This window comes from Panthera pardus, unplaced genomic scaffold (genome assembly GCF_024362965.1).
Source record: "Panthera pardus isolate Hobbes unplaced genomic scaffold, ASM2436296v1 HiC_scaffold_21, whole genome shotgun sequence".
NCBI lineage: Eukaryota > Metazoa > Chordata > Mammalia > Carnivora > Felidae > Panthera > Panthera pardus.
Window position 1 is genome coordinate 3,181,899 of NW_026526777.1, and position 16,377 is coordinate 3,198,275.

Here is a 16,377-nt window from a genome sequence, read left to right on the forward strand (position 1 = left end):
CTTCTGCATGTTGAAGCTTTTGAAATCTGGCGAGTCTTTCACACTCAGGGCTGTGTAGCCTCGAGGAGGTTCGCGCACATCCCCGCGTCCTGGTTTCCTCCTCTGTGACTCTGGGCAATGAGGGCAGGTACCTGATCAGGCTGTTGTGAGAAGCAAAAGAGAAAGATAAATGTCAAGAGCCTCTCGTGGTCCTGGGCAGGGAACTGCTCAGCAGACACTAGCGGTGACCCAGCTACCTTCTCACTTCCTCAAGCTTGTTTCCCTGGCTGGTGTGAACTTTGGTTGACACGTTGTCTCCTGCGGTGGGTGTTGGCTGTGGGTGAAAGAGAAACCGACCAAAGGGTCAGGGCCAGAGTTCTGCTAGAGTAGTCGCGGTGTAAGCCCCATTTTGTTCCAATAAACCCCATTTTTATGCCCCCCCTCCCCCGGGGCAGAGCTTGGAGCCCCTGGAACATCACAGGTGCATTTCCATCTGGGCAGAGGGTGGGAGCAGAACGGAGGGATGAGGGAAGAGACGGACTAAACAAGGGTTCAGGTTTTACAGGAGGCTGGACATTTGGAGGAGACCAAGAGAGACTCTGTGCAGTGACTCGTAAACTGTTTTTCTTTCTACGCCTGCCCCGCCCCCCCCCCCCCCCCACTTGGGCAATTTCATATCTTAATTTAATCACTAGCCCCTTACTTGTAGCAAGAATAATTTTTCTGTGTGGTCTCAAACTATTCTGGGGCTCCACTGAGCAGGCTGAGGCCACCTCCCAGATGCAGCCCCCTCTCCCCAGGGCGCTCGCGGCGGTCAGCAGGGCAGGGGACTGGAGAGGGCTGGGACAGAGAGCACACCCATTGTAATCACCAGCTGCTGCGTGCAGGGAGGGGAGGGGGACAAAGCTGGTGGCCCAGGAAGGCTGCCTTTGCTCACACGGTCAGGGAGGTCTGGGAAGACCCCTTGAGAAAGTGACCTTTGAGCTGAGATCTGAGTAGAAATTACTAGGCATCAGAAGCGGATGGGGGCAAGAGAGGGCCTAGAGCTCTCTAAGCAGAGGGAACTCTGTGCAAAGACTTTGGGCAAGAAGAAGCGTTGCACGTGGGAGAACTGAAGGCCTACTGGCTAGGCCAAGGTGCAGAGCAAGCAAGGGTAGGGTGGAAGGGGGTCAGCAGGGCGACCCAGGTCAGGCTTGGCATCACCCTGTAGGCCCCACCCACCTCTGTGGTCTCTCTCCTAAAAAACCTATTTCAGGAGACGCAGCGGAAGGTTAGGGTGGCGGCGGAGGTAGAAATGTGGAGAAGGGGACACACTCGGAAGATGTTTCCAGCAGGGTGAACTACGAGAGGGAGTTGCCCTTTGGGTAGAAGGGGTGTGGGGAGGAGGTGTCAGGGTGCTGTCCAGGTTCTGACCTGCCAGAGAGGGGCTGCCCTCGCTGCCGTCTGCCCCGGTGGCTCATCGCCAGTGTGAGCCCTGGGTGCCGTGCTGTGCAGGTGCACATCTTAATGTGGTCTCTTTCTGAACACAGAGGCGTGTCTAGGGAGAGCATGAGTGAGAGCTGGAGGAGAGAGTGTATAGGCAGTGGGGGCCCCCGAGAGGACGCCTGCGGAGAGGTGCACCTAGAAGGCCTGGGTGAGGGGAGGAGGAGAGCAAGGACATGGATGGAGGAAAGAGGGACTAAGGACACTGAGGTAGAAGACTCTGGATATTGATCAGAGATTGGAGGAGGGGAGGGGCGGTGGGGGAGGGAGGAGGATGGGGGAGGGGAATCAGAGATGGGGGGGTCAGAGACTGGAGGGGGAAGGATGGGGGAGGGGGGATCAGAGATGGGGGAGGGGGGATCAGAGATGGGGGAGGGGGGATCAGAGACTGGAGCGGGGAGGATGGGGGCATGGAAGGGTCAGAGACTGCAGGAGGGAGGATGGGGGAGGGGAATCAGAGATGGGAGGGGGAGGATAGAGGAGGGAGGATCAGAGACTGGAGGGGGGAGGATGGGGGCGGGGGGAGTCAGAGATGGGGGCATGGGGGGATCAGAGACTGGAGGGGGAGGATGGGGGCGGAGGGAGTCAGAGATGGGGGCGTGGGGGGATCAGAGACTGGAGGGGGAGGATGGGGGTGGGGGGGTCAGAGATGGGGGAGGATGGGGAATAGGGAAAGGGTGATCAGGGACTGGGGGACAGGACGGGGGGGCTGGGGAATCAGAGACTGGAGGAGGGAGGATGGGGGAGGGCGGGGGATCAGAGATCAGGGAGCCAGGGAAAGGGGCGGGGGCGGGGGGGGGGGGTAGGGGGAGGCGGCCAGGGGGCAGGGTTAGGGGGGGAAGGGGTGGGGAGATGCGAGAGGAGGGGCAATCGGAGGTGGGCGGGACGCGGGGCGGGCCCCGGGGCCGACAGGGAAGTCCGGAGTCCACGGCGCCCACAGGCGGCCGTGGCCTTTTGCTGCCCTGGGGGCTTCCCCCGGATCCGTGGAAGCCCTGGGGGCGCGCGGGGCGGCGCGCGCGCGGGGCGCCGGAGACCGCGGGTCCCGGGGCCCCGCGCGCGGGGGGCGGTCGCCCTTCCGCCGCCCCGGCGGGTGGCTGCTGTTGGTTTGCTGGCTCTGGCTGCCCGCGCGCTGCCCCGGCGGCTCCCCCGGCGCCGCCGAGCTGCGGTGCCTGCAGATGTCGGCCTTCGCCAACAGCAGCTGGGCGCGCTCCGACGGCCTGGCGCTGGTCGGGGGGCTGCGCGCCTACCGCTGGAGCGGCGCCTCGGACACCGTGCGCTTCCTCAAGCCCTGGGCCCGGGGCTCGTGGGGCCAGCGGCAGTGGGACGACATGCAGCGCCGGTTACGCGTGTACCGCAAGGGCTTCACCCGCGACATGCAGGAGCTCGTCAAAATGCTGCACTTCGACTGTGAGCTGGACGGCGGCCCCCCGGGGCCGGCCCCCCGCCCCCCGCCCCGGGCCGGCGTCGCCCCCTCCACGCCCCCCCCCCGCCCGGCGTCCCCCTTATCCCCTATCTCCGGGGCCCGGCGTCCCCCCCCCCCTCACTCCCTCCCCCCCCTCCGGCCTCCTCCCCCCGCCCGGCGTCCCCCTTACCCCACTCCCCCCCCCCCCCCCCGCACGGCGTGTCCCCGTACCCCCTATCCCCGGGGCCCGGCGTCCCCCTTACCCCCCCCACCCCCCCACCCCGGCACGGCGTGCCCCCGTACCCCCTACCCCGGGCCCGGCGTCCCCCCCCTACCCCTGGGACTCCCCGCTTGCACCTCCCGGTCCGGGTTCCCAGGATCCTGCGCGCTCCCTGCCTCTGACCCTCACGCTGCGCGCGCTGCCCCAGACTCCGGGTCCCCCGAGAGACCCCGCACGCCTCCCCCACTTCGGCCCTCCTTCTCCGCGTCTTCCCAGATCCCTTTGAGATCCAAGTGTCCGCTGGCTGTGAGGTTCTCCCCGGGAACACCTCGCAAAGCTTCTTCCACGGGGCCTTCCAAGGACAGGAGATCCTCCGCTTCCAAGGCACCTCTTGGGTGCCCACCCCAAGTGCCCCCGTCTGGGCAGACAGGGTCTCCAGGAAGCTCAACGAGGACCAGGGGACCCGGAAAACAATACAGTTGCTCCTCAATGATACCTGCCCCCTGTTTGTCAGGGACATCCTGGAGGCAGGGAAGTCGGAGCTGGAGAAGCAAGGTGAGCCCGCCCCCTCTCCTCCCTGCCCTCCTCTCCAGAGCTCCACCTGGGTTTTCCTTCCCGGAGCTCACAGCCCTTAGATCATCCTCGGGGTGGGGGTGGGAGTGGGGAGGCTCAGGAAGGTGGGGAGAGGGTGCGAGGGTATTTATTCATCCCACAGACCTTCTCTGAGCACCCTTTGGGTTCCGCGATCCGAATTAAATAAACACTGAGGGTCAAACAGGCAATCTACCTGAGGGGAGGGGGAGAAGGCAGTGTGAACAATTAAGGCAGTGGGACCCGTGTGACAGCCGAATGCAGGGCCCTCATGGGAGCCTGAGACGGGGGAGGGGGTCGGGTCCAGCGGCTTTCCTGGAGAAGACAACACGAATGGATAGGTCATGACCGACTTCACCTCCAGAGGTGGAAACGTGGGATGTGGAGTTCCTGCCTTGAGACCCCCCCCCCCCCACTCCCGTTTCTTTGTTGGACACAGTGAAGCCCGAGGCCTGGCTGTCCAGTGGCTCCAGTCCCGGTCCTGGCCGTCTGCTCCTTGTGTGCCACGTGTCCGGCTTCTACCCAAAGCCAGTGTGGGTGACGTGGATGCGGGGTGAGCAGGAGCAGCCGGGCACCCGGCGCGGCGACGTCCTGCCCCACGCTGACGAGACGTGGTATCTTCGGGTGACCCTGGACGTGGCGGCCGGGGAGGCGGCCGGCCTGTCTTGCCGAGTGAGACACAGCAGTCTAGGAGGCCGGGACATGGTCCTCCACTGGGGTGAAAAAGGTCTGGTACCCCACAGGGCCCGGAGAAGAGGGTCCTCAGGCATAGAGGGAGGCACTGGCCGGGGGTGGATTTGGACACACACAAGGATAGAGGAGTTTCCAAGATGAGCCCCCGCCCACCAGGAGGGTTGGAAGGAGGGGATTCCAGATATAGGAAGGAGGGGAACAAAGTCGGAACTCAAAAAGGATTGAGACCAATGTTCCACCTACAGGAAGAAAGAGAGACCAAACACCTGCAGGTCCAGAAGTAGGTGGTAAATAAAGAATCTCAGAGGAGTCATCCCCAGGAGACCGCCGGGGGCGGGGGGGGGGGGGGGCACAAGGGAGCGGCAGGTCCTGAGAGCTTCCTGACTGTGCACAGCGTGGTGTCCACTTGTCCCCGGCTCCTTTGAAACGGGTGCCCTTCTTGTAATTTTATAGTTGAAGATGTGGAGACTGAGCTGGGTCAGGTTCACTGTCTCATGGTGGGAGGTGGAAGACTGGATCTAGACTGAGGTCCCGGCTACAGAGCGGTTGCCCTTCCCCCGTGTGCCGTCCCGCCGTGTGCTGGAGCGAAGGGGTCAGGGCGCCCAGTCCCTGAGATGACATGGGGTCTCCAGACTACAGAGGAAGGGAAATGGGCACCTGTGTGGGCCACCTGGCACCTTCACACGGGCTTAGACCGCGGGCCTTGGGATAGAGAGGGGTCCTGTGCTGACAGCCTGTGTTCTCCACGCAGGGTCCCCCACGGGGCTGATCGCCGTGGCCGTGCTGGTGTCCCTTGTGATCACTGGGTGTGTTGTATACTTAACCCTCAAGAGGCGCTGGTAGGTTCCCCTTCCCGACCCCTCCTTCCCTCAGCCTCTGCCCGTTTCTTCCCTCCTCCAGCCCCTCTCCCCTTTTCCTTAATGTGCTCTCCCTTCCTATGCTCTCGCAGCTCCTATCAAAACATCCTGTGACTGTGCTTACCGCACCTGTTGGCCTGGGACTCAGGACCCCAAGTTCCCAGGACGGCAGCTCAGCCGCTGAGGGTGAAAGAGAGGTGCCCTGAAGAAGCAGGCAGTTGTCACAAGGCTGCTCTCATCACATCCTTTCGACAATTCATCTAAGAAGATTTAAGTTCTTTTCCACTGTACTGCAAGTTCCTAAGCCCAAGTGGTTCTACAAAAATAGAAGTGTGGACTTCCAGGCACAAGCGGATGCGGGCCGGGGCGGGAGGGAGTGGGTGCCCGTTGGTTGTTTGCACGGTGGAATCGGGAGTGAATCAGGAAGTGCTTGGTCCAGCTTCTTCTTGTCAAGGATAAAGGAAGACCGACCAGAAAATGAATGAAGGAATGAAGGAATGGATGAAGACCCTGCGCTTGGCTATAGCCCACACTTTTCAAGAAAAGGGCACTTTTCTTGAAAGGGGATTTTTGTGTGTGAGCATCCCTGATGTTCAAATGTGCGCTCAAACTGTTACAAGGTATTCGGGACACCCCAGATACGTCTCTGCTGGTTGCTGGCAATGTGGGGGGCTCCTCGTTTGTGTCTCTTCTGGAAAGAAGTTTGTCCTGAATGTCGTATTGGTAGTTTTAGGGCGTGGTCTCGTATGTGAATTTGGATTTATAAAGGGGGATGTTTTCCCTTTAAAATAAAGTGAGCTCATGGAAAAAGCAGAAGTTTGCCAAGCTTTTGTTTGCCGCAACTGGCTTATGAAGGAGAAGCCAGTGTGGATGTGTGTTGCGTAGATAAAAAGTTACTCTGGGTAGGGATATTTGTCTCAAGGGGCCAGTTGCTTTTTTCACGTTGGAAGAGGGTCGCGAGGGTGTCTCCCCAAATAGGCTCTTCTGCTTACGGCCGTTAGATGCGACGGTGCTCGGGAAGGGGTGAACCCACTGAGCAGGTGTGAGCTGCACTGATCACCGCCCAGCTGGCTGCCCTGTTCCTGGGTCTGACCTTTGAGCGTCCAGAGGAAGTGGCACAACACTGTTGCTGGAGAGTCTTTGCCTGAGAAAATGAAGATTTGGCGTCTTGTGTGCTGAACTCTCTGGTTGAGCCAGGATGTGGGTTTAGCTCTTTCTCCTGAAGCCGTGGTTCCCAGTTGTGGTCTCCTGACCGGCGACCTGGGCACCACTGGGAACTTGCACGTTATTCTAGACCTCACCCTAGACCTACAGAATGAGAAATGGGGGTGCTCTCCCAACCCCGGAAGCTGTGTTTTAACAAGCCCTCAGATGATTCTGATGTTCAGTGAAAGTTAGAGAGCTGCTGTGCTCAGGCTTTGGGTAACGCTGGGCTACAAATTCCTCAGAAATGCCAAGTGGCCTGGGGTTAGTCAGGAAGGGCTTCCTGGAAGGGGAGTTTGGCACAGGACTCGAAGAGGCAATGAGGTGAACCAGCCGATGCCCTGGGTCGGGAGACCAGGGTTCTGGCCTCAGACTCAGTTTCCTCCTGTGTCAGACGGAACCAGGAGGCAGAACCTCAGTCGGGCCCCGAATGTGCCAGGGCCTTGGTCTTGGACCGCCAGCCTCCAGCCCGTGAGAGATACATTTCTGCTGTTTCTCAGCCACCCCTTCTGTGGCCTTTTGTTACAACAGCTCGAGTGAGTGGAGACAGATTACGCCACAGGGTAAAGAGCAAATGTGTGCAAATATGCGGTGGTATTACGGTGCCTTCAAACCTTGGCCGTGTTACTACTGCCTTTGGTGTGACAGTGGGCTCAGGCCATGCGGTTCAGCTTAACTTCCAGCCCTGTTAGGCCGCCAACGCCTCGCACTGGCCTTCCTCCTTCTTGGTGCCTGCGTGTTCAAGCCCCTTCTGAAATCTTTCTGGAAACGCTTCAGTGTGAATTTACGGTAACCCTGCTTTGTTTTTTGTTTTTTTTTTTAATTTTTTTTTTCAACGTTTTTTATTTATTTTTGGGACAGAGAGAGACAGACAGAGCATGAACGGGGGAGGGGCAGAGAGAGAGGGAGACACAGAATCGGAAACAGGCTCCAGGCTCCGAGCCATCAGCCCAGAGCCTGACGCGGGGCTCGAACTCACAGACCGCGAGATGGTGACCTGGCTGAAGTCGGACACTTAACCGACTGCGCCACCCAGGCGCCCCTACCCTGCTTTGTTTTTAAGCGACCGATTTATTACTGTGGAAATAAAGGCCTGTCTTTGAGAAAATCTGTCCTGCTTTCCAATCCTCAGTTTATTTATTATGGTTATTTTAATTTTTTTAATGTTTATTTATTTTTGCGAGAGACAGAGCGCGAGCGGGGGAGGAAGAGAGAGAGAGGGAGACACTGAATCCGAAGTGGGCTCCAGGCTCCGAGCTGTCGGCCCAGAGCCTGATGCGCAGCTCGAACTCATGAGCCCTGAGATCATGACCTGAGCTGAAGTCAGACGCTTAACTGACTGAGCCACCCAGGCGCCCCTCGATCCTCAGTTTAAAACATCTCCAGAAACGCGGAAGGATTCATTCTCCACGGGGTTGATGTTCTCTCTGTGAATATCGTGCTCTTGGCTGAGTGCGGTGCTGTTCGTCACTTTCTTGTCGCTGGGCTCCAGAACCATCCTTCGTCTGTGCTGGGGGATGATGGGTGGAATCCCTCCGATCACTTCTTTAAAGTGAGCAGCAGAGTTTTCAGTAGAGGGCCCTGGAGAGATGCTGCTGGAGGAAGGGACCCTCTGCAGGTTCGAGCTCCTGCGTGGCGTGGTGGGTGTGCAGAATGGGCGCGAAGGCACCCCGCATGCCGCTGCCCCACCCGCCTTCCCAGAGCTCACGGGCACTGGGGGACCTCGCAGCCTCAGCCTGGGGATGACCTTCCCATGCCCTCTTGATGTGGACACTCCCAGGTGCCACTGGGACTCCCTGCGCCTCCTGGCGTCCCCATACCCACCGCAGACACTTGTATGTGCTTAGTCCCCCTGCCGCCTGGAGGTCCCCACTGAGCCGCACTGTCGCCAAGCCCCGGGCCGAGGTCTGGAGAGCTGCTTCCAGCTTGTCCAGTGACTGCAGGCCAGCTCTGGCCCGAAGAAGCCAGTGAACTTCTCTGCCACCCACGGGGCTGAGCTGCACCTTCTCCGATGAGGTCTGCACTCCAGCCTCTGCGGAGGAGGCTCACCTCTCGGGGTGTATTCTTCTTCCTTGGATATTCTCCCCGGCCCTGGGGTCCTATGTAGAGTTTCCTTTTATCTTATAGTTATTTTCTTATAGTTTATTAATTCGACTGGACTCCCGTTTGGCTCACTGATTGGTTTCTATTTCCTCATTGGACTCAGGTGGACGCACGTGGGTGTATCTGCGACCGGAGAGAGGAATCGGCCAGCTCTCCAAGGCTATCACTCGAATTCACTCTTGCTCTTGGGTCTACGGCACAGCGACGAGCCACTTGGCGTTAACTTTTCGTCCTGGAGCTTCGATCTGATGTTCTGTGCCAGGCCATCCTCTGTGCCAGGCTTCGAGGCGTGCTGTTAATAAGCCAGGACAGGTGTAAACGGGGACCAACTTTCTGGCCATTTACTGCCTCCTGTGTGTGCCGTGCCCAGTTGTAGCCCTGACTCCCCTCCTCGGTGCCTCCTCTTGGCGTGGCCTCTGTTCCAAGGCCACCGCACCTTCCCACACCAGCGCGCACTCCCCAGGCTCTCCCGTCACTTTGGTCCCGTGGCTGCTGAGCTCACCTTTGTGTGCACTGTCGTGCCTCAGGCTCGGCTCGGCTCCTGCTGTGCGATACAGCCCGGGAGAGGCTGTACCCTCTTCAACTTCTTTTTCTGAACTCGCGCTGGCTTTTTGCATGGTTTGCATTCTCTTGCTGATTTTATCGAACCGTCCCTATAGGGATTCTTCCACATTTTTACCCCCCACCCCCCCAGCTTTTCACCCTGCATATTACCACCTTTCCTATCTTCTGGCGAAAGTCAGGATTACCCGGGAACGGTTCCTACATCTTTCCTCCTTCCTGGCTCGCAGCGTGAGTGATTTTCCACTCAACCCCATCTGCAGAGCAATGTCTGTCTTTGCTAAGCCGGACCCTCGCATCGGGGCTTTTCTGGCACAGCCTCCGGGCTCCCGCCCAGTGTCCCGCCACCCACAGGCTCCCCACCTTTAGCACCCCAGTGTTCACACACAGCCTGTGAAGGTTAAAAACAGCAACAAAAAACCTGGCCTGTGGGCAAAAAATTCTCGCGTTGAAAAATCCTGCAGTTATGTGTCTGGATACCGTTTGACACTTTAACATATGTCTTTATTCCTTTCCTTGAAATTTTCTCTTCCGTTCTCCTTATCCGTGTCAGATACCCACTCATTTCCCTGCACCGCAGAGGAAGAATGTGGCAGAGCAGAAAACAGAAATGCCTTCAGGGTCATGCTAGGTTCTGTTTCCAAATGTTTAGCGATTGCGGGCAGGATAGGATGTCAGTGCTTGAACAGAACATCCTGACAAAACAGGAAGACCTTCCCAAACTAGAACAGGATGTTCTCCCTGGTGGGGAGGTGTCGGGGGGCTCTAACTGCAGAAAGCACCTGTCCCAGGGAGGCGGCAGGGTCCCCGAGACAAGGACTAGGTGGCAGTACGGGGCAGCAGAGTGGGGGAAACTGACAAACGTCTCACGCTCCTGATTGTGGTGCAGAAATGGCAGAGGGGACACTGGATCTGAGAGGCTGAACAGGAAGTGAGGTGACTATCTGAGCAGTGATCTGTGTGGTTCTGTGAATGAGTACCAGGGGCTGTTGCTGTGTTAGAGTCAGGACTCCAGGGAGGGGGTGGGCGGGAAGACACCAGGGACAACTAAGGTTACGTCTCCCCCACCACAGACTGGGACGATGCTCGGACTGAGAAGTGACAGGTTAACCAGTAGAAACTAAGGAAAGTGGTATTTCCTGCACACTGAGCTTACAGTCGAAGATTTACACCTGCTACCTGTGGGTGGCCAAGAATTGTCTGCATCCTGGATAAATTATAACCCTTGGCACTGGAGCCAAGGCATGTTGAGACACTCTCGGTGATGGTATTGGAACATTCGTTTGAAGTCTGGAGATGGACACAGAATTTAATACTGGGTCCTGAAATGCCTCCGGGTTACGATGAGCTCCCTGTGAAGTTAGGCCGCGGAGGGATGTGTAGCCTGTAGGTGGCCACACGGCGGTCGGCGGATAGAAGAAACCAAGGGTCAGAGCCTTGTGAGAACTTCCTGAGAAGATCGTTTCTGTTAGTTCCAGAAAAATAGCTCGAATTGGAAGAAAGTGGAAAATCACACGCATGGCCTGTATCTTAGATTTTATATTTCAACAACACTAACCACAGCTACCATAGCAACGAGAGCCCAACATCTTCCTGGGGCTCGGAAATGTAAATCTGACTCCCAGGGAACACTTTTTGAAAGGCGTGAAGTCACACGTTCTGTGCTGCACTTCAGACTTTTAATGTCCTGGCTCGGGCGAAGGAGAGACAGGAAGCGTAGCTGGTGCCTCGCGGTGTTCTTGCCATGTGATCAAAGGGCGCCGACACGGAGAATGTGCTTGTGCTCCGAGGTCTGGGCCAGGCCAGGGGAGCGAGCACACAGAACCAAGAGGGTTGAGATGTCCTGATGGCTTTGCAGCCTTCGGAAAACCAAGCCAAAGTCGCCGTCTGTCGGGCCTCAGAGCCAGGTGCCATGGCAGAGTGACCCATGTGTCCCTTGCAGATGTGACAAGAAGAGCTAAGCTTAGCTCTTTGCACAGATGATATGAGCACATACCTGGAAAGCTCAAGCGTCCATATTTGACAAAGCAAAGAAGGACTTGAACCGGAATGGGAATTTCGTCGTGCGGACAAGGTAAGTGTATGAAAATCAAAGCTAATCTCTCTATTAGCAAGAACCAGCTAGAAATGAAAATGAGAATAGTGCACATTCCAAAAAGCGAGAGAAGTTTATGATTCTTAGGAATGTACTTCACAAGAATGGCACATGCCCCAAATAAGGAAAAGCAGAGGGTCCTCAGGACAAAAGACGTGTTCTGAATTAATGGAAAGGTGTACTCTATTCTTTGATATAATCAAATATCAACCCCCCCAAGGGGGTTCATGTAAATTAAATGAAGTTCTTAGTATTAAAACTGCCAAAAATGTGGGAAAAAAATGGTGCAGGTATAGGATCTGCCATACTGAATATTAAAACTCAGAGACACTGTCACCAAAATACTGTGGTAATGGGCGGGGGGAGGGGACAGATGTTTAGGGGACAAAGTTGCATCAGGTGGAAAATAAGTCATGGAGATTCTGATGCGCCGTGCAGTGAATACACACACAGTCATCAAACTGGCTGAGAGACTAAGTTTCAATTACTCCAGACACTTGGGGTGCCTGGTGGCTTAGTCGGTTGAGCAGCAGACTTGGGCTCAGGTCGTGATCTCTCCGTTCCTGAGTTCGAGCCCTGCATGGGGCTCTGTGCTGACAGCTCAGAGCCTGGAGCCTGCTTCCGATTCTGTGTCTCCCTCTCTCTCTGCCCCTCTCCCGCTCGCACTCTGTCTCTCTCTGGCTCCATCTTTCTCTCAAAAAATAAATGAACATTAAAAAAAATATATTCCAACCACTAAAAAGCAGTAATTATGTGACCTGATAGACGGGCCAATTATTGCTACAGTGGCAATGATATTACAATATGCAAACGTTTCAAATTCACACGCATGCCTTAAATGTACACAATGTTATATGTCAAACATATCTGAATCCAAATAAAATAAAAAATGAAAAGCTAATAAGAGACTACTCTGTTAATAACACTGACCAACAGTTGGATCGAGGAGTAAAACAGGAAGACGAGGAAGAGCGTGTGATCTCATGTCACTGCAGAAGAATGATCAGTGAGGGCTCGTCTCTCCATCTAGAAAAGAAGATAATATTGGAGCCCCACCTGACGGCATCAGTAAGTTCCAGACGTATTAAAGACTGAAGTTTGAAGGTTTTTTTTTGTTTTTTTTTGTTTTAGCAAAATAGGAACTGGGAAACTATAAAATAAAATATACACATGTTAAGGGGCGCCTGGGTGGCTCAGTCGGTTAAGCATCGGACTTCAGCTCAGGTTAGGCTCTCACAGTTCGTGGGTTTGAGCCCCGCGTCAGGTTCTGTGCTATCAGTGCAGAGTCCCCTTTGTATCCTCTGTCCCCTTCTCTCTCTCGACCCCTCCCCCTCTCAAAAATAAATAAATATTTTAAAAAATACGCATCTTAAAAAATTAATATTTTGTACGGCAACAAACAGCATAAATTGACCCTAGATTGGGGAACATACCTATATTGCAATTTACGTACAGCACTAGCTAATATGATAGTAATGAGAAAAAGTCTCTTGCTCATTTATAAGAAAAAGCTCGGGGCGCCTGGGTGGCTCAGTCGGTTGAGTGTTCGACTTCGGCTCAGGTCATCGTCTCGAGTCTGTGAGTTCGAGCCCCGCGTCGGGCTCTGTGCTGACAGCTCGGAGCCTGGAGCCTGTTTCGGATTCTGTGTCTCCCCCTCTCTCTGCCCCTCCCCTGCTCACGCTCTGTCTCAAAAATAAATAAAAACAGGGGCGCCTGGGTGGCTCAGTCGGTTAAGTGGCCGACTTCGGCTCAGGTCATGATCTCACAGTCCGTGAGTTCGAGCCCCGCGTCGGGCTCTGTGCTGACAGCTCAGAGCCCGGAGCCTGTTTCGGATTCTGTGTCTCCCTCTCTCTGACCCTCCCCCGTTCATGCTTTGTCTCTCTCTGTCTCAAAAATAAAAATAAAACGTTAAAAAAAAAATTAAAAAAATAAATAAATAAAAACATTTTAAAAAAAAAAAAGAAAGAAAAGCTCCACACTCAAACAGTAAGTGGGCTAAGATTGAACAGATAGCTCCTAAAGAAGTGGCTCATAAACATAAGAAAAGATAATCATCCTCATTAGTATTCATGGCAATGCAAATTACAGTAAAAAAAAACAAGATACCCATTCTCACCAGATTCGCAACAATAAGGGAGCACAGCCCGTGATTTTTTTCAAAACAGCCCTTGTTTGACAAAATCTCTTCACGTGAAACACCCACAGGCCTCTCGACTCAGAAACCCGACTCTAGAGACTGCATTTTACGAAAATGAAAGTGCCAGAATGTGAGGCTGTGCGTACAAGAAGGTGGTTCTCCCAGTAAGGATGTAGGAATACTTACATTTCGGTGACACAAACCTGCCAACGGGCGGCCCTCGGGACCGGCCGTGGCTGCTAGAGGCAGAAACAGCCCGAAGAACACAGTTGGAGCAGAATAAGAGTTGATTTCTCTCACTAGACGTCCAGCGTCAGGCGCCCAAAGGCAGCCCCATGAAGTGAACAGGGACCTCCGTTCCTTCCAGCTCACCGCTGTCACTCGCTGTCACGCTTCTGTGTGGGATGCCATGGTTTTTCCATCCTGAGAGTTTTGGGGGGGCCGGACGGAGGAAGGGGATACCTCCCTTCTCCCCACCTTCCAGTGACTTCGTGGAAGACAGACACAACCGACGCAGCCGTTCTGGGTACGTGTTCCCGGGGGGGCACAGCCACGTGCCAGGGGGGTGGGACAGGTGGCGGTTTGCTGGTGGTAAGGCGCCCACTACGTGTCAGGTGGATCTGGGGAGGCGGGAGTGGTGGCTGTGATGGGGTTTTGGCGTGGTGGTGGGGGTCTGCAGCCGACAGCCAAGAAAGAATTCTTGAGACGTTCTTTGGTGCAAAAAGGTGATTTTACTAAAGCACGGGGACAGGACCCCTGGGCGGGAAGGGCTGCACTGGGGTTGCGAGGAGTGACTCATTATATACTATGGAGTTGGGGGAAGGAAAGGCCAAAGGGAAGCCTCCAGAAGGACTTTCATCTGCTAAAGAGGACTCTTAGGACGCCAGGGGCCTTGCTGTGGTCAAGCGAAGGTTGGTTTCCCTCTAGTGAGGCATTAACATTAGGACAGTAGGGGCTTCCTGGAGAAATGTTAGGCTCTGCATTTGCCACAAGTATTTGTCGATGGGCTGCAGGTCAGAAGGAAATTTAATCTCACCTGCCATTTCCTTCTGCCTTTGTTCCCACATCACTCTGCAGGGGAGGGTGATGTTGGGGCTCCAGGAAACTGAGTCTGTAGGTTTCTGGAGATTCAGCTGTTGATGAGATTGCCTTCTTCGCATAACTTACTGTGACATTTGCAAACGGAGACTGATGGAGACTCAGACCCGGCATGACTGTGATCTCTATCAGGTAGCACTTGTTTTCTGTCCTTTCCTTTGTTCTTGGGCAGCCGGGAGTGTCTGAGGAATGTCTCACATCCCACCTGGGGGCAAGGGTGTGCTGGCTCCTGCCTGGCCCTCAGCCTGCCCCGGGCTCCTGCACCGAGGACCAGAACAGAGGCTGCCGTGGTGGGGGTGAATGACGTCTCTTAAAGTTGACTTGGAGGGGTCATGGCAGCTTTACGACGTTTTCGGAATCCATAACCAACCTATTTCTCTTACATGTATCTTTCCTTTCTCCGCCAGAACGATGCGATAAACACGTGTGTGCGGTTGAAGAGAACTTTTACAAGTGAAAGTTAAAACACGAGGTGCTAAGTGTTGTGTGGCAGTTCATCGGTCAGCTTTCCCTTCCCTACAGGGGACAGACCACATTGTCGTACTTGGGCTTGAGGACATCCTCGAGTGAGGAAATAGGATAATAGCTTAACTTAACGTGGGCTGAAGCATCACGAAGACAGCAGGTGGCCTGGGACTCTGCCGCGACCTCCGCGTCCTTTCCAGAGGTGGCGCACGGCCTTCACTCTGGGTCATCACCCCCAAACGAGAGCTACGACCCTAACACGGGGGCTTCCTTTGCTACTTGGGAAACTCTGCGGCCCTTTCAAGGCTGGTCTTTAAGTTTTAGGCAGGGTGAGGGTGGCCCTTCGTCTGAGCGAATCGTGTGACCCTGCTGAAGTAACCCGCCAGAGGACTCTGCCCGAGGCCCGGGGGCCTGGGGCACGTCTCCCGAGCTGTCCGATTCTCCTGGCTGCCTCGCTGCCTCCCCTGGGGCCTCCGAACTCCCAGTGTCTTCTCAACTCAGGGACACCGCCAGGCTCCCCAAGTTGCCCCCTCCTGGCTGCGCTTAGAAATTCTCCGCAAGGCCTGGGCCAGGGTGAGAGACTCACCTGCGTATGACCCCTGTCTCAGAGACCACCGGCTGACCTGGACAGGCGTCCAGCGTCTGTCCCTGCGTCGGGCCACCGGGTAAGTCCTGCCTGGGGGCGGGGGTCCACTCACGTGACCTGTGGGAGGCAGAAGTAAGTGAACTTCCTCCTACTGTATTTTCCCCACAGGCAGGCAGATACGTCAGGGTTTCTGCACCTGCACTTCAGTCTCCATTCTGTGCATGTCTGTGTGCTCGCACACGCTTCCTGACCCCGGTGTCCTGGGCCCTGGGGTACATCACCGTGACCTAGTCTTGAATTCGACAGACTAATGATCCCTCCGTCCCCCAGTCACCACTGTGACTCACTTGTACTACTCACTTTTTAACTTTCTTCAAAAAAATTTTTTTTAACATTTATTTATTTTTGAGAGGCAGAGAGAGGCAGAGCATGAGCAGGGGAGTGGGGGGGAGAGAGAGAGATACAGAATCTGAAGCAGGTTCCAGGCTCTGAGCTGTCAGCACAGAGCCTGACACGGGGCTCGAACTCACAAACGTGAGATCATGGCCTGAGCCGAAGTCGGACACTCGACCCGACTGAGCCAGCCAGGTGCCCCTAATTTTCTTTTTTTTTTAACTAAAAAAATCTTTTTTATTGTTTATTATTTTTGAGAGAGAGAGAGCAAGCAGGGGAGGGGCAGAGAGAGACAGAGAGAGAGACAGAATCTGAAGCAGGCTCCAGGCTCTGAGCGCTCAGGACAGAGCCTGACGCGGGGCTCGAACTCACAGACCGTGAGCTCATGACCTGAGCTGTAGTCGGCCGCCCAACCGACTGAGCCACCCAGGCGCCCCTCATTTTTGAATTTTCTGTATTTTATGATGTTTGACATCTTGAGGATCTTGCTGGCCAGGAGAGACTGTCCCTCT

At 55.4% G+C, this 16,377-nt stretch overlaps 1 protein-coding gene and 1 long non-coding RNA gene across 2 annotated transcripts; both read left to right on the plus strand.

Moving 5' to 3' along the window:
• Positions 1–2,529: 2,529 nt before the first annotated feature.
• Positions 2,530–6,684, plus strand: LOC109260380 (antigen-presenting glycoprotein CD1d-like). Its single transcript, XM_053908889.1, has 5 exons — positions 2,530–2,868; positions 3,360–3,638; positions 4,114–4,392; positions 5,119–5,206; positions 5,317–6,684. The coding sequence occupies exons 1-5, from the start codon at positions 2,637–2,639 to the stop codon at positions 5,336–5,338; spliced, it is 900 nt and encodes a 299-aa protein (XP_053764864.1). The 5' UTR covers positions 2,530–2,636; the 3' UTR covers positions 5,339–6,684.
• A 2,378-nt stretch (positions 6,685–9,062) lies between these two features.
• LOC109260410 (uncharacterized) lies at positions 9,063–12,549 on the plus strand. The gene is made up of 2 exons (XR_002076998.2): positions 9,063–11,165; positions 12,123–12,549. It is a non-coding gene; the product is annotated as an uncharacterized LOC109260410 (long non-coding RNA).
• The last annotated feature ends 3,828 nt before the right edge of the window (positions 12,550–16,377 follow it).

Excerpts from the sequence above, each read along its gene's own strand:
- LOC109260380 (XM_053908889.1), top strand. The coding sequence starts at position 2,637 with ATGTCGGCCTTCGCCAACAGCAGCTGGGCGCGCTCCGACGGCCTGGCG. Across the intron at positions 4,393-5,118 it reads GGACATGGTCCTCCACTGGG|GGTCCCCCACGGGGCTGATC; the intron begins GTGAAAAAGGTC and ends TTCTCCACGCAG. Across the intron at positions 5,207-5,316 it reads TTAACCCTCAAGAGGCGCTG|CTCCTATCAAAACATCCTGT; the intron begins GTAGGTTCCCCT and ends ATGCTCTCGCAG.